The following is a 14,157-nucleotide window of genomic DNA, read 5'->3' as shown; positions in this document are numbered from 1 at the left end:
AACAGCAATGGAATAAATAAAAAAAAGAAATAAATACAGTCGTGTCATGGGTTTGGCAAATGAAATAAGACATTAAGATAAGTCTTAATCTAAGCTGCACTCCGGGTGAATTATATCAAGCATTTGACAGATATACATTGCAAGATATTGACAAACTCTAGAGTGTAACAAATGGACAGTTTATTGAACAAAATAAAAGATCTGATAACTGTCGGGCAGATGTGGCTCTTTTATCCGGTGAAGCTGTTTAGTACTGCCAGACGACAACAGAGCGGACCTGTAGGGCTGGGTCTTCACCATGCCAAGTTTGGTACCAGTCGTTCTTGTGCCGCCAGAACTTCTCCATGCCGTCACGGCGACTATCGTGCACGGACCAGGGTTTAGGGTGAGGGTAGTTGCGCACGTTGTCAGGGAAGATTCCTCCACCGCCGACCCCATTACTCATGATGATATAAAACTGCAAATGAAGGAGAAGCGTGATCGGGCTTTAAATAAGGGAATCAAGCCGTACTTTTGCTATGCACAAGAGATACCCAGGGCCATTCATTCAACAGACTATACATAGAGCTATACTTTATGTGTTCCAGGGGACCCACACTGAGCCAGTCGTCTAAAGTCTGGACTTGTCACAACCGATCAGCTTCTTCGCAGGCCATAATTATACTCAAAACATAAATCTGTTAATTTTAACAGAAAGCCTGTTGTCTGAGTGATGCTATAGAATGTATTCCGCTATAGCAACAGATTATTTTGTTAAATGGAACACACATATGCTATCATTAATTCGACATAAAGATTCTATTATACTCACAGGATGTTATGTTTAAGTTGACAGAATCCGGTGTTATAATGACAGAATACATTCTAGCATAACTCAGACAACAGACTTTCTGTAAAAATTAACAGATTAATTTTTTGATTGTAGGCATAAATTGAGCTGGCTTTTGCTCGTCAGGAGGTTTGTCAGGTAACTTGAGAAGTGGTCTGGTGTCTCCTTCACCGATATATCTGACAATTGTCGTATATTTATTTAATTATTTGATCTCTGCTTTGCGCTGTACTCAAGAATATTTCACCTATAAAACGGCGGCCAGCGTTATGGTGGGAGAAAACCGGAAAGAGCCCCCTTTGTCTTATAAATAAAATACTCTTAAATAGGAAATAAACACCAAACATACAGATATATAGGCGCAATGGATGCAAATAACAAATGATTTACCCTAGGCATTTGTTTTGCAGTTTCCTTTCTTAAAAGAAATGAAGTATTATTGACGAGTTCATGACAAATGAAAGTAACATTTTTTCACGACACGACCATTTTAGTTTAAATAATCTCACTTATAATGCGTTAACCTAGTTAAGATGGTCCCAAAAATGTCGGTAACAGGACCACTCTCGAAGAAAAAAATGTAACAGAACATAATTGTAGCATGCTAATGTCTTTGTCATTATTAGCGGGTCAAGCAATTAAGGTCGAAATTCCTGTTGTAATTGTTCACATTATTTGTGTTATTATTCTGGGAAAGTATCTGAAGTTGTGTATGGTATATAGTTGGGTGTCGTTGGGTGTTCCTTGTACTTAATCTATAACCGCAGCATCTAAAAATTTCCCAACCGGAAATAGAACAGTAGCTCATTAGCTTTTGACTTTGTAATTATATTACAAAAATGATTGTACTATTTCCTGATGTTTAATGAGAATTGTGAAATTATAAATATTTTATCAAAATGACTTTTATCTGTGTTTGGAATTCAATAAGCGGAGAAGAAATGAAAATAATTTAATACAGCTTCCTGAAAATGGTATGAAAATGTTCTCTTACCGCCATTTTGATATGATCAGCCAAAAACAATTTATGGATTAATCGTCGATTTTATCATCGGTTACTTTTGTGATATAGTTTTACATTTTGTAAAATTACAAGAATTACCGATTACTCCCATATATCCTGAAACTTACGTCTTGGTCAAAAGGAGCGTTATGTGAGTTGCCCCAGATATTGTTACCGGGAAGATGGTAGTGGTGATGTAACCCATCCCCAGGCATTGGTGTGGAGAGCATCATCTGTCCATCGATATAAATACTGAAACAGTTACATAACATGTGTGGACATCATAGCACATCTGGCCATCGATATTAATGCTGAAACAGTAACATAACACGTGTGGACATCATAGCACATTTGGCCATCGATATAAATGCTTAAACAGTAACATAACACGTGTGGACATCATAGCACATCTGACCATCGATATAAATGCTGAAACAGTAACATAACACGTGTGGACATCACAGCACATCTGGCCATCGATATTAATGCTTAAACAGTAACATAACACGTGTGGACATCATAGCACATCTGGCCATCGATATTAATGCTGAAACAGTAACATAACACGTGTGGACATCATAGCACATCTGGCCATCGATATTAATGCTGAAACAGTTACATAACACGTGTGGACATCATAGCACATCTGGCCATCGATATAAATACTGAAACAGTTACATAACATGTGTGGACATCACAGCACATCTGGCCATCGATATTAATGCTGAAACAGTTACATAACACGTGTGGACATCATAGCACATCTGGCCATGGATATAAATGCTGAAACAGTAACATAATACGTGTGGACATCATAGCACATCTGACCATCGATATAAATGCTGAAACAGTAACATAACACGTGTGGACATCACAGCACATCTGGCCATCGATATTAATGCTTAAACAGTAACATAACACGTGTGGACATCATAGCACATCTGGCCATCGATATTAATGCTGAAACAGTAACATAATACGTGTGGACATCATAGCACATCTGGCCATCGATATAAATACTTAAACAGTAACATAACACGTGTGGACATCATAGCACATCTGACCATCGATATAAATACTGAAACAGTAACATAACACGTGTGGACATCACAGCACATCTGGCCATCGATATTAATGCTTAAACAGTAACATAACACGTGTGGACATCATAGCACATCTGGCCATCGATATTAATGCTGAAACAGTAACATAACACGTGTGGACATCATAGCACATTTAGCCATCGATATATATGCTGAAACGGTAACATAACACGTGTGGACATCATAGCACATCTGGCCATCGATATAAATACTGAAACAGTTACATAACATGTGTGGACATCACAGCACATCTGGCCATCGATATTAATGCTGAAACAGTTACATAACACGTGTGGACATCATAGCACATTTGGCCATCGATATAAATGCTGAAACAGTAACATAATACGTGTGGACATCATAGCACATCTGGCCATCGATATAAATGCTGAAACAGTAACATAACACGTGTGGACATCACAGCACATCTGGCCATCGATATTAATGCTTAAACAGTAACATAACACGTGTGAACATCATAGCACATCTGGCCATCGATATTAATGCTGAAACAGTAACATAATACGTGTGGACATCATAGCACATCTGGCCATCGATATAAATACTGAAACGGTAAAATAGCATATGAAGACAACATCATGTGGTCATCGATATAAATACTGAAGCAGTAACATAACACGTGTGGACATCATAGCACATCTGGCCATCGATATAAATACTGAAACAGTAACATAACACGTGTGAACATCACAGCACATCTGGCCATCGATATAAATACTGAAACGGTAAAATAGCATATGAAGACAACATCATGTAGTCATCGATATAAATACTGAAACGGTAACATAACACGTGTGGACATCATAGCACATCTGACCATCGATATAAATACTGAAACGGTAAAATAGCACATGAAGACAACATCATGTGGTCATCGATATAAATACTGAAACGGTAACATAACACGTGAGGACAAAATCATTTGGTCATCGATATAAATACTGAAACAGTGACATAAGACGTGTCGGCATCATAGCACATCTGGTCATCGATATAAATACTGAAACAGTAAAATAATACGTGTGGACAACATCATGTGTTCATCGATATAAATGCTGACACAGTAAATGTAAAGTGAAGTAATACGAGTGGACATTATATGTGCATCATCGATATAAATACTGTAAAGTGGACTTCAAAAAAAGTGGGTTAATATAATTAAGATGTCGACCTAAGGTAGCTTCATTGGGACGAGAGGGAAAAAGTCTTTTTGGCCAGGATATGTAAATGTATTAAAGTGGTTGATGTGCTGTTTTCCCTCATGCGATAAAGATATTTCTTTCGCTACAGCTTTGATACACGAATGGGCACCTGGGGAATTATTTTCTCCGTCAAAAAGCAAATTGCTAGACGTATAATAGTCGTTAACTCATGCTTTCTCTACGAACTGCCGACTGATGGATAATTTTTATCCAACTTTCTGTCCTTCCTGAAGATAAGATCTAGCTGGGTTAGCCTCCACGGGAAACTGACATGTTAAACTTTTCAGTTAGTAACAACGGCGGTGGAATGACAGAAACAATGCAAATTGAATTTAGGCTATGTTCACAACATTGGACAATTTTTCACATCATAGTACATACAAAATTCTTCTTATATGCAGCAGGTCTGTGACGTGGAATTATCTAAGCTAGTAGTGAAGATATATATAAAACGTGTTCTAAACTGTTTCTTAATGAGATTCACACAGGTGTGGACAGCATAACTCTAAACTACAACGCTGTACTGGGTTATGACATGTAAATCTAAACTACAACGCTGTATTGGGTTATGACATGTAAATCTAAACTACAACGCTGTACTGGGTTATGACATGTAAATCTAAACTACAACGCTGTACTGGGTTATGACATGTAAAGAAAGACTTATATAGCAGATGACCTGTGACAGGAACATACCAACAGTTTATTACTTACTGTCCGTGAACTCTAATGGATATCACTTACCCATGGTTCTACACGTGTTCAGTATACAGTTGTTATGTATGGTTGCCACATCAGACTGAGGCTCTTCAACATGACTGCAGTAAGAGGCACATGTTATGCTATACACCTTTGTCTTATTACAGACTTCCATTATAACCGTGTCCAATCTGCGGATGGCCGCGGGTTTCCTCCGGGCTCTGTCCGCTTTCCTCATACTATCATGTAAGTGAAAGTGAAATATTGTGGAGTATGGCGTAAAACACCAGTGATATAAAATAAATGAAATAAATATACTAAAACCGTATAAAATAGCCAGATAACTGATTCTTACTTGATGTGTGAAGAAGTCCAGTCTAGTGTGTACTTGTGGAAGGCATCCCCCCATGTCGTGCCCTGCAGGGTTCTGTAAACATAGAGGCAACCAGATGTGAAATATGACACACTTTCCTCATGAGCCTTATAACCTTATTGAAAAAGACGTATACATCTGAAATTATTTATCTTAGATTCTAAAATGTGTTAATCATCACAATGGTTCCGCGAGCAATAGGTCACGATGTATGACGTCATATTATGTCACAGGGAACATATATGTGTAGCCTAGATATATTGTGCTTTAACTAGAACAAGACACTGTGTCCGTTAAAATTAAATTTAATTTCAGCCTTAATGCACATTGGAATTCAATTTTTTCCAAGATGCATTCTCCGGAAACACATCAATGAAGACAGTCGTATGCATTAACATTATATGACGTAACGAGCAGATTAGCCAGTTTCTCACTTTAAAAGGGACAGAAGTTTGTAAAGTCAGATAAATCTTTCTTATACAAAATGTGGTGTGTTCTTATTTGGAATGAATGAATTAATGATTGAATGATTATGGCTTCACGTCACTTTGGCAATATTGCAAGCGTATTATGGTGAGAACCTGTTTAAAAGATAAGGCAGTAAATGGTTTTCATTGCTCTGCGAACTTTCAAAATCAAACAAAATTAGGCGGATATTTTCAAAACAATCAGAACAAACATGAAAGACGAGCTTTAAGACACCTGTGATCAACAAAACTTCATTTAAAATTATTTGAATATAGTTCTTGGAAAAACGGCCTTCAATATCATAAAATATACATGTAGTTCTTATACAATAAACTTAAATATATATATTTTAAACATATATCTACAGCATCACCAGCAACACTGATTGTAACCATGACGCACAGCACAGTTAAGAGCAAATTTCATTTGGATCTATTCTGTTCACCAGGCCCATTCGGGAGAGCTCTCGACTAGCCAGATTTGCTTAGAGGGCTGAGGACATATGCTTTTTACCCCGGAGACCACACAGAGGCTTCTACTTCGAGATACTCTGTGTACTGTGAAAAGATACTTCCTCTTACTTGTGATTAACGATATGGTGGTCATGAGCTCGGTCGTTGCCAAAGTGGAGTGATGCGGACTGTCTATGCACGCCAAGACCGCCATAGTTAACATTGCCTGGAATCATACGGACATCGAATATAAGTTACCTCATATAATACAGAAAACAGTTTTATAGGTACATAAAAATGATATTTACACTGTATTTATTATTTGTTTATTTATTTTCTATAACGGGATTTGAACCCATCATCTCAATGATCATGTACTTACCGACTGCCACAAGAGCGATGCTTTACTCGCATCACCAACTGGTAAAATAACTCATTTAGCGTCGAAGCTTATGGTATACAGAAAGAAGTGTAATTAGTATGTTAAAATTCGAAATAATAAACACAAATATGAAATAAAACTATCAGTGTAGGAAAAAGCAATGATTCACACTGCGAGGCTTATCTGATTACCCTCTGATGTGGCGTTCTTTAGAAAGCAATATTTTGTATGCAAAACTCATCCATTTATTTACAAGAGTAATCCAGTTGATATGTTAAATTTGAATTCACCTGCCAATTTTCTATGCAATCAAATAGAATGTTTGCATATAACAACGCAATCATAGGGGTTTTATTCGTCGCATGTCATTCACGTCATTTTAAATGTTTCTGACAGTAATAAAAACTCAGGCCATTCTGTTTTTTTAGGAGCGATGCAATAATGTCTTCCAGGATGCTTATTTCTTCGCTAAACGAAGGCTGTTGCTAAGGGATGAGTTTTGCATTCAAAAGTAATTATATGAGCAATCAAAAATCTCCGTCACTATCACGGTGAACTTGAGAGCTTAAATTAGCCGTAACAGGACTGCGCAACTTCTGGTGCCATTTCATTATAAATCAATATTATTGCACGAAATACGATATTGCTATCATTTTTTGTGGTTCTTTGGGATTTCTATAGCATTAACTCGAATATCTGAAGCTACCGTGTTTTATTTATGATTTGGCGATGTTGCCTTCAAACCTTATTTTGATGATCATCTTAGTTTGGAACTTGACTTTCTCAATGGAACTGCCAATATTTATCCTCAACAGAAAAACTTCCCTTTAAATTTAACCATCCATCTATTAATATGAAAGTAATTTTAGGACACCTTGTAATGTAAATACAAGGTGCAGCAATGAATTTATCAGTACTCTAAGGTGTTAGAGAGATATATATCTAATGATTCATAGGTTACGCTACAGAAGGATACCAAATATAACTGACTAGGTGTTTCATTTTTGTAAAGCATATGTTTGTTATCAATCATTTTTGAGGCTATTAATGTGTAACATTAATACACACTTGACAAGGAATTCCACAACTGAAGAAGTCGGTGATTTGTACATTCAGTTAACAGGTGTTTCCTCGGAATTTGTGGGATGTCCACATTGGGGAACACTGAATTTGTGAGATATCCACATTTGGGAACCCTGGATTTGTGGGATATCCACATATGGGAATGCTAAATATGTGGGATATCCACATTTGGGAACATGGAATGAGTAGAATGTCCATATTTGGGACCATTAATATAGATTGCCACACTGCTTATCTAGACTTCCTCTAGGATTCCCGAAATTCGGTCGTCCATTGCACACCTGCGTTTTGCTTTTGTCATTCAAAGCCAATGCATGGAGGCGTGTAATAAATAATTAAATAATCACGCAGTTATTTACAGTGCTATAAGTCAAGAAGTCAAGTTAGTTTTGGACTTTCTACCAGCTCAAATTGGTATGGCTAAGCGGAAACCGAAGTCTTATAGAGACCATTTTCACGATCAACAGTTTTGGGACATAGGTATCCTACTTATACAATATATGACATCGGCACTCCGAACAATGAACAGCACAGGTCCTTCTCACACAATTCTGCTTTTTTTACCTGCGACAAGCGGTTGTCACTGATAGTCTATTGGTCGTTATGTCGGTCGGCCCTTTTTTCACATCAAATCTTTTAAAAGGCCACTCATCTAACGAGTGACATCAGTGTGTAAGACGACACGAAGCCCCAGACGTGTTGGACTTTTTTTCGGCAGCTACTGCCAATTTGAACTTGTTATTACGACTTGACCATGTCCAACAGTCTACAAATACTATATTCTAAGAACATTTTCCCCCATTTACTTTTCTACTTTATCACCCTTTTTTACGTGAGTTACAAGACATTCACACCACATGCCGCCCTGGTCCGAATCTTGCACAGTGCATAAAAAATATATATATGTGCAAACATCAAAAAGAGATATAATTCATGTCTACATGCCTCTCATCAACTTGAATTTTCTTCAACGTGACAGGACTAACCCGTGATCTAGAATATAGGCTTATCTGACAACACGCAAATCTTGCCGTGAAGCCTTGTTTCGCCTTACATGTATCTTACGTGTTAAAGGCCCATTTACCAGTGATTTCGGCGACATCAATTTCTCCAGAGCGAGGCCATTCTCCATAATGACCGTGTTTCGGAAACAACCATAGAGCTGTTAAAAAAACCCGTACAACAACATCTCCATTGAATGTTTGCATGACGCTTTGCAAGATGACGACAAAATTTCCCAGTAACCATAGAAACAAACTCTGATTAAACCACTCGAATCATGCTTAAAATACCATAGGTTGCATTAACAGTTACCAATAATTTTATATGTGATATATTTATACTTGCTTAAGTATCAAATAAAAGATAAATAAATAAATAAATATATTTATAGCTATAATTAATATTTTAATAATTATTTCGGATTCATCTCTCTTAAAAATGTATTCTACAACATCTCACCAAAGATGAAATAATTTCATACCGAACTATATTAGGCCAAAAAATTGTTGACAAGCAATTTCCAAAGTAACTACGAGGTAGATCGCATGACAGGCGAACATAGCAGCCAAAGGTACCATACCTGGCCAAAGCCAATCGCCTTTCGGCATCTTGGCGACGATCTCCATTTTGCCGTATTTGAAGGAGAACTTTGACCTCATGAAACAGGACATTGCCACAGGATTGATCCCATCCTTGTGAGGATCTCTGTAACAACCGTTATTCCACGTAGGATCACAGTAACCGTAGAGCTCTGCAGGCAATAATACAGCAAAGTTTTACACACTAACCGTACAATTCTGCAAACAGGGAGAAAAACACAGCACACAGCAAAACTGTACAAGATAATCAGACAGCTCTGTAAACAGAAAGGACATACAGCAAATGTTTACACAGTAACCGCACCGCTCTGTGGGCAAAAAAAGAACCATACAGTTCTTCACAAGGCATAAATCAAATACAGGAAAGGTTTACACAATAACCGTGCTGCTTTGTGAACACGGGAAAATACAGCAAAAGTGTGCAAAGTAAACATATAACTTTGTAGGAAAAAAAATACAGCAAAAGTTTACACAGTAACCGTGCTGTTTTGTAAATAGTGGGTAATATAACGCAATTATACACACGGCTATAACCATACAGCTCTGACCTAGGCATAAAGAAAAAACAGCATACGACAAATGTTTACACAAGAGCTAAACAAGTAAACAAGCTAATTTGTACACAGTAATTTTTTGTGCAGAACAAAAAACACCGCGAATAGCAAATGATTACACAGTAGTTAAAATGTTGTGAGGTAAGAAAGAAACATTACACGTACAACAAATGTTTACACAAGAACACAAAAGCATTATGGGTAAAATAAATTAAATGTACCACAAGTGTATACGAAATAGGACAACGGTTTTGTGGAGAGAAAGAAAAAGACAACATAAAACACAGGATCAATACAAAACCTTACTAGGCATAACAAATGTTTGCAAGGTAGCAATACACCGCTGTCAGGAGAAAGTTGTGTACATCAGACAGTCTTTAGATAAGTAGACATTGCAGGCATCGCATAGACATAATTGCCAGCGTTTGTGGCAGTTATCTTCTCCCGTAGAGGATCAGTAGCACAATAACCCCTGACCATAATCTGATTCTGAGGTGGAGCAAACAAAATACTATCTAGTGGGTGATAACTTGCAGGCAAATCCATCCCAGAGATAAGGTTAGCACAAAACCTGCGGTATCCCTTGACTACATGTTTACTGACGAGTCGTGGAGACAAATAACCCGTCATACAGGGATACGATTACTGAGCTGGAATAATTCATTTTGAAGAGGCACTGTAGTTACTGCCGGAGTTAGCCACGTCAAATTCAGGATACGACTCTAAAGCACCTTGGATAGCGTGATAGTTGGCATCTGGTTATTCCTAACAGATGAAGTGTGTTAACACCGAATTTTCTTTTTTATATCAGTCAAGTGTTTTTTATTTAAAACTTATCATAGAAATGACTGGATTGTGGCTTCCAGTAGGCTCCTTAATCCCAAGCATCGCTTAAATGGAATTGGCAAATAATAGGAAGAACAATACTTGAACGCATAAAACAGTGATCTGATCGTGTTCAATGATGCACCGTCTGTGTCAGTTACGCAAACCATAAGTTTGTAATTACCATACGTCTTAAGCACCGTTAGCGAAGGGGACGTTCCTTGATTTAAATTAGAGCGTATGTGTACCTCCATACAATCGATAGCGTATTCGGTAAATTAACTTCTCAGTTGACACGCATAAATTAACCTGAATAAAAAAACGTACTCTTTATGTCCAAAACGCTGTTGTGCAGAAAATTTTCTCCAAATCTATCGGCTGTTAAGGTCTGCAAAAGAAAAAGGAACCATTCTCAGCTTAGGCTTCTATGTTCTTGATATAAATCCACCATTACTCTTATTTACTGCAAGCATTTGTCATACAGAGCACCCGCCACTGCAATGGACTTACAGAAAACATCATGATCTCGAGGATGATTTAAACCACCGCTCCTTATGACAACCTGACACCCCCCACCCCTCCTTCCCGGAAGTAAGACAGCATTTGAGTAGGATATGAAATCGAACATTAAATGATATTCAACTTTAAATGACTTTCATTTGACCGCTTAGCCTTGCCGATAGATAGAACATTCATGAATGGAATATGAAACACGCCCTATGGTCTAACACAAATGGGCACTTACAGGTTTCAGGTATATCGTTCCCCCGTGGGTGTAACAATTTCGCTGTTCTGGGGTATACATCGAAAACTGAAACAAACAATCGAGTACAATTGTGCTTTGTGGATACATGGAAACAATAATCTGAAACAAACTTTGGAATAATTGTGATAGTCGCTTAATAAAGGGTTTTCGGTACTGAATTCATTAAATCGTAATGATGACGTGCCCTTTCTGAAATGTATCATGTACCTGCATGAAAGGTCCACCTGTAATTAATTTAAAAACTAATTTTACAGGTGAACGCACCGCGTCGATGGCTTAATGGTTAGAGCGTCGGCCTCAAACTGGAGACCCAGGTCGGGTCACACCAAAGACTTTAGACATAGTACTTGTTAGTGCCTTGCTTGGTGCTCACCACTGAGAGGTTAGAGTAAGGCAACAAGACTGTTTACTCCGGTGTCAGTATAATGTGACTGCTTCACTGTCATGTCTGGTGTTCCCGGCATGATGGTGGCGGCATTTTGGCGGCATGGACTCACCCAGCCACGAAAGACACATAATATGACAGAAAAGTACGACGTGTTATGTGTTCGCATACATATACATGCATACTATGTGAACACTACTAAGCGGAAGAATCTGTAGGTTTCTTTATTTCATGAAATAATGATATCCTAAATGTCCTTCCAAATTTTCAAATTTTAATTTCACATTCAATGTTAGATTTAACCTCTTAATCAGTCCAACACGACTCCAGCATGCAAAAACAACTTGGTCATATTTAACGTGTGAATCAGTGCAACACGGTTGTCGGCTTACACAGCTTGGGAAGCTTTAACATGTAAATCAGTCTAGCATGACTTTCGACATCTCGCAGTCTGAGGAGTTTTAAGTGTAAATCAGTCTGGCATGATTGTCGACGTCTCGCGGTTTGGGGAGCTTTAACGTGTAAATCATTCTAGAATGATTGTCGACGCCTCGCGGTTTGGGGAGCTTTAACGTGTAAATAAGTCTAGCATGATCGTCGACGCCTCGCAGTCTGGGGAGTTTTAACGTGTAAATCATTCTAGCATGATAGATGACGTCTCGCAGTTTGGGTTGTTTTAACGTGTAAATCAGTATAGTAGGACTGACGACGTGTCGCAGTTTGGGGAGCTTTAACGTGTAAATCAGTATAGTAGGACTGACGACGTCTCGCAGTTTGGGGAGCTTTAACGTGTAAATCAGTATAATAGGACTGACGACGTCTCGCAGTTTGGGGAGTTTTAACGTGTAAATCAGTCTGGCATGATCGTCGACGTCTCGCAGTTTGGAGAGTTTTAACGTGTAAATCAGTCTGGCATGATCGTCGACGTCTCGCAGTTTGGGGAGTTTTAACGTGTAAATCAGTCTTACATGACCGTCGACGTCTCGCAATCTGGGGATAGATAACGAGTTAGAGGATAGACAACAGCTGTTTATTCACAGAAATTATGACCGTGATTGGATTGCCTTCATTTATAATCTCTGTATACAACTTGTGGATTCAGTGTATACAAAACATGAACAAGGACTCCGGTGGTGAAGGTTTGTGAAGTTTTCCAGACGGGCTATACGTACAAAGTTAGTACAGCACGTCTCCATAGGTAATCTCGAAGAGGACTGGTTCTAAAACTCAACGCATTTTTTTACTCTTGATTGGTTCATAGTTACAGTTTACTTTGGCTACATCTCTGTGTGAATTTGTGATTGGGACATTTATCACTCTTACCCAGCCCATGGAAGCACTAGCGTCTAGTGACCATTTATTTCTGTCCACATAGTTGAACTCATCCCTGAACACCTCTCTCATGCTGGCCCGCGGGACGAGACCGGGGGGTAGAACCATCAGCTCTGTATTATCCTCATCATCTGCCCAGGAGAAAATTATAGTATATAAACCTACAAGCATCTAGATACAAGAATGTCATCTGCCGTTTTGATTCAAACAAAAGCATATTATAGCCTGTATATATACTCAAATCAGAACCCTCTCTAAATGTAACTTTTAAAATGGGGTTTTCCAGAAAAATCTCATGCAGTGCGGCATTAAGAAAGGAGATTTGTCAAGTGTGGTGTTTCTTCCAGTCTGTGTTCGGTTTTCCCATGAAAAAAAATACAACAATTAAATAAAACTTTAGCTTTTTCTTACCAGTTTCTCGAATAACACTGCAGGTAGCTAAGAGAAACTGTAAGCTCAGGCACAGGAGAAGATTCATGGCGGCCGTCCTCTATAGCTTAACTGTTAGTTAAGCCAGGCAGAATACAAGTCTGGTTGGGATCAACAGACCTATATAATGGATTTATCTAAGTAAGGCAAAAGATAGACCAATTCTATAAGTATCAGGCCCGATGTTTGTAATACTATAGATACGCATGGTTTCAGAGACGTTCTGATAAGTCAATGATGAAAAAAGGTCACTTTATCTTACTTTTCAACGTTTGATTAAATGGTAGAAAAAAAAGCTGGGATGGATCCCCGTTAATGGCTATAAGACTGTTTTGTATAGGGACGCCTAATGTCCATACAAATCAGGGACATTTGTAGACAGACGAGAAAATGAACTTAAATTGAATTTAAGGTCGTACTCAAGAAGTTTCACATGAGGTCTATTGGTGGAAGAAATGGAGATCACAGTCGAATGGCCCTGATACTTGTCATGTAACGTTGATTCAGTCCCTGTCTAGACTAACAATTTGCAACTAGCTTGATTGCATTTGTGTTTTACTTAACTCTGCTTAAGCCATGGGAAAAGGGGACGTCTACGTTGCTACTTTTGAAGCACGGTTAGAACAAAACTGATCTTGAGGTAATTAATA

The 14,157-nt window shown here is 38.2% G+C and overlaps 1 protein-coding gene across 1 annotated transcript; it reads right to left on the bottom strand.

Annotated features, from left to right (window-relative positions):
- Nucleotides 1-216: 216 nt before the first annotated feature.
- Nucleotides 217-13,586, bottom strand: LOC135475877 (beta-1,3-glucan-binding protein-like). The gene is made up of 10 exons (XM_064755823.1): nucleotides 13,490-13,586; nucleotides 13,070-13,209; nucleotides 11,341-11,406; nucleotides 10,923-10,983; nucleotides 9,198-9,368; nucleotides 8,700-8,777; nucleotides 6,280-6,376; nucleotides 5,213-5,284; nucleotides 1,961-2,084; nucleotides 217-457 (listed from the first exon to the last, which is right to left on the bottom strand). Exons 1-10 carry the CDS (start codon nucleotides 13,554-13,556, stop codon nucleotides 248-250), a joined length of 1,086 nt encoding a protein of 361 aa, XP_064611893.1. The 5' UTR covers nucleotides 13,557-13,586; the 3' UTR covers nucleotides 217-247.
- Nucleotides 13,587-14,157: the final 571 nt, after the last annotated feature.

This window comes from Liolophura sinensis, chromosome 9 (genome assembly GCF_032854445.1).
Source record: "Liolophura sinensis isolate JHLJ2023 chromosome 9, CUHK_Ljap_v2, whole genome shotgun sequence".
NCBI lineage: Eukaryota > Metazoa > Mollusca > Polyplacophora > Chitonida > Chitonidae > Liolophura > Liolophura sinensis.
Note: the sequence above shows the minus strand (reverse complement) of the source record. Positions and strands in the feature narration are given on the sequence as shown.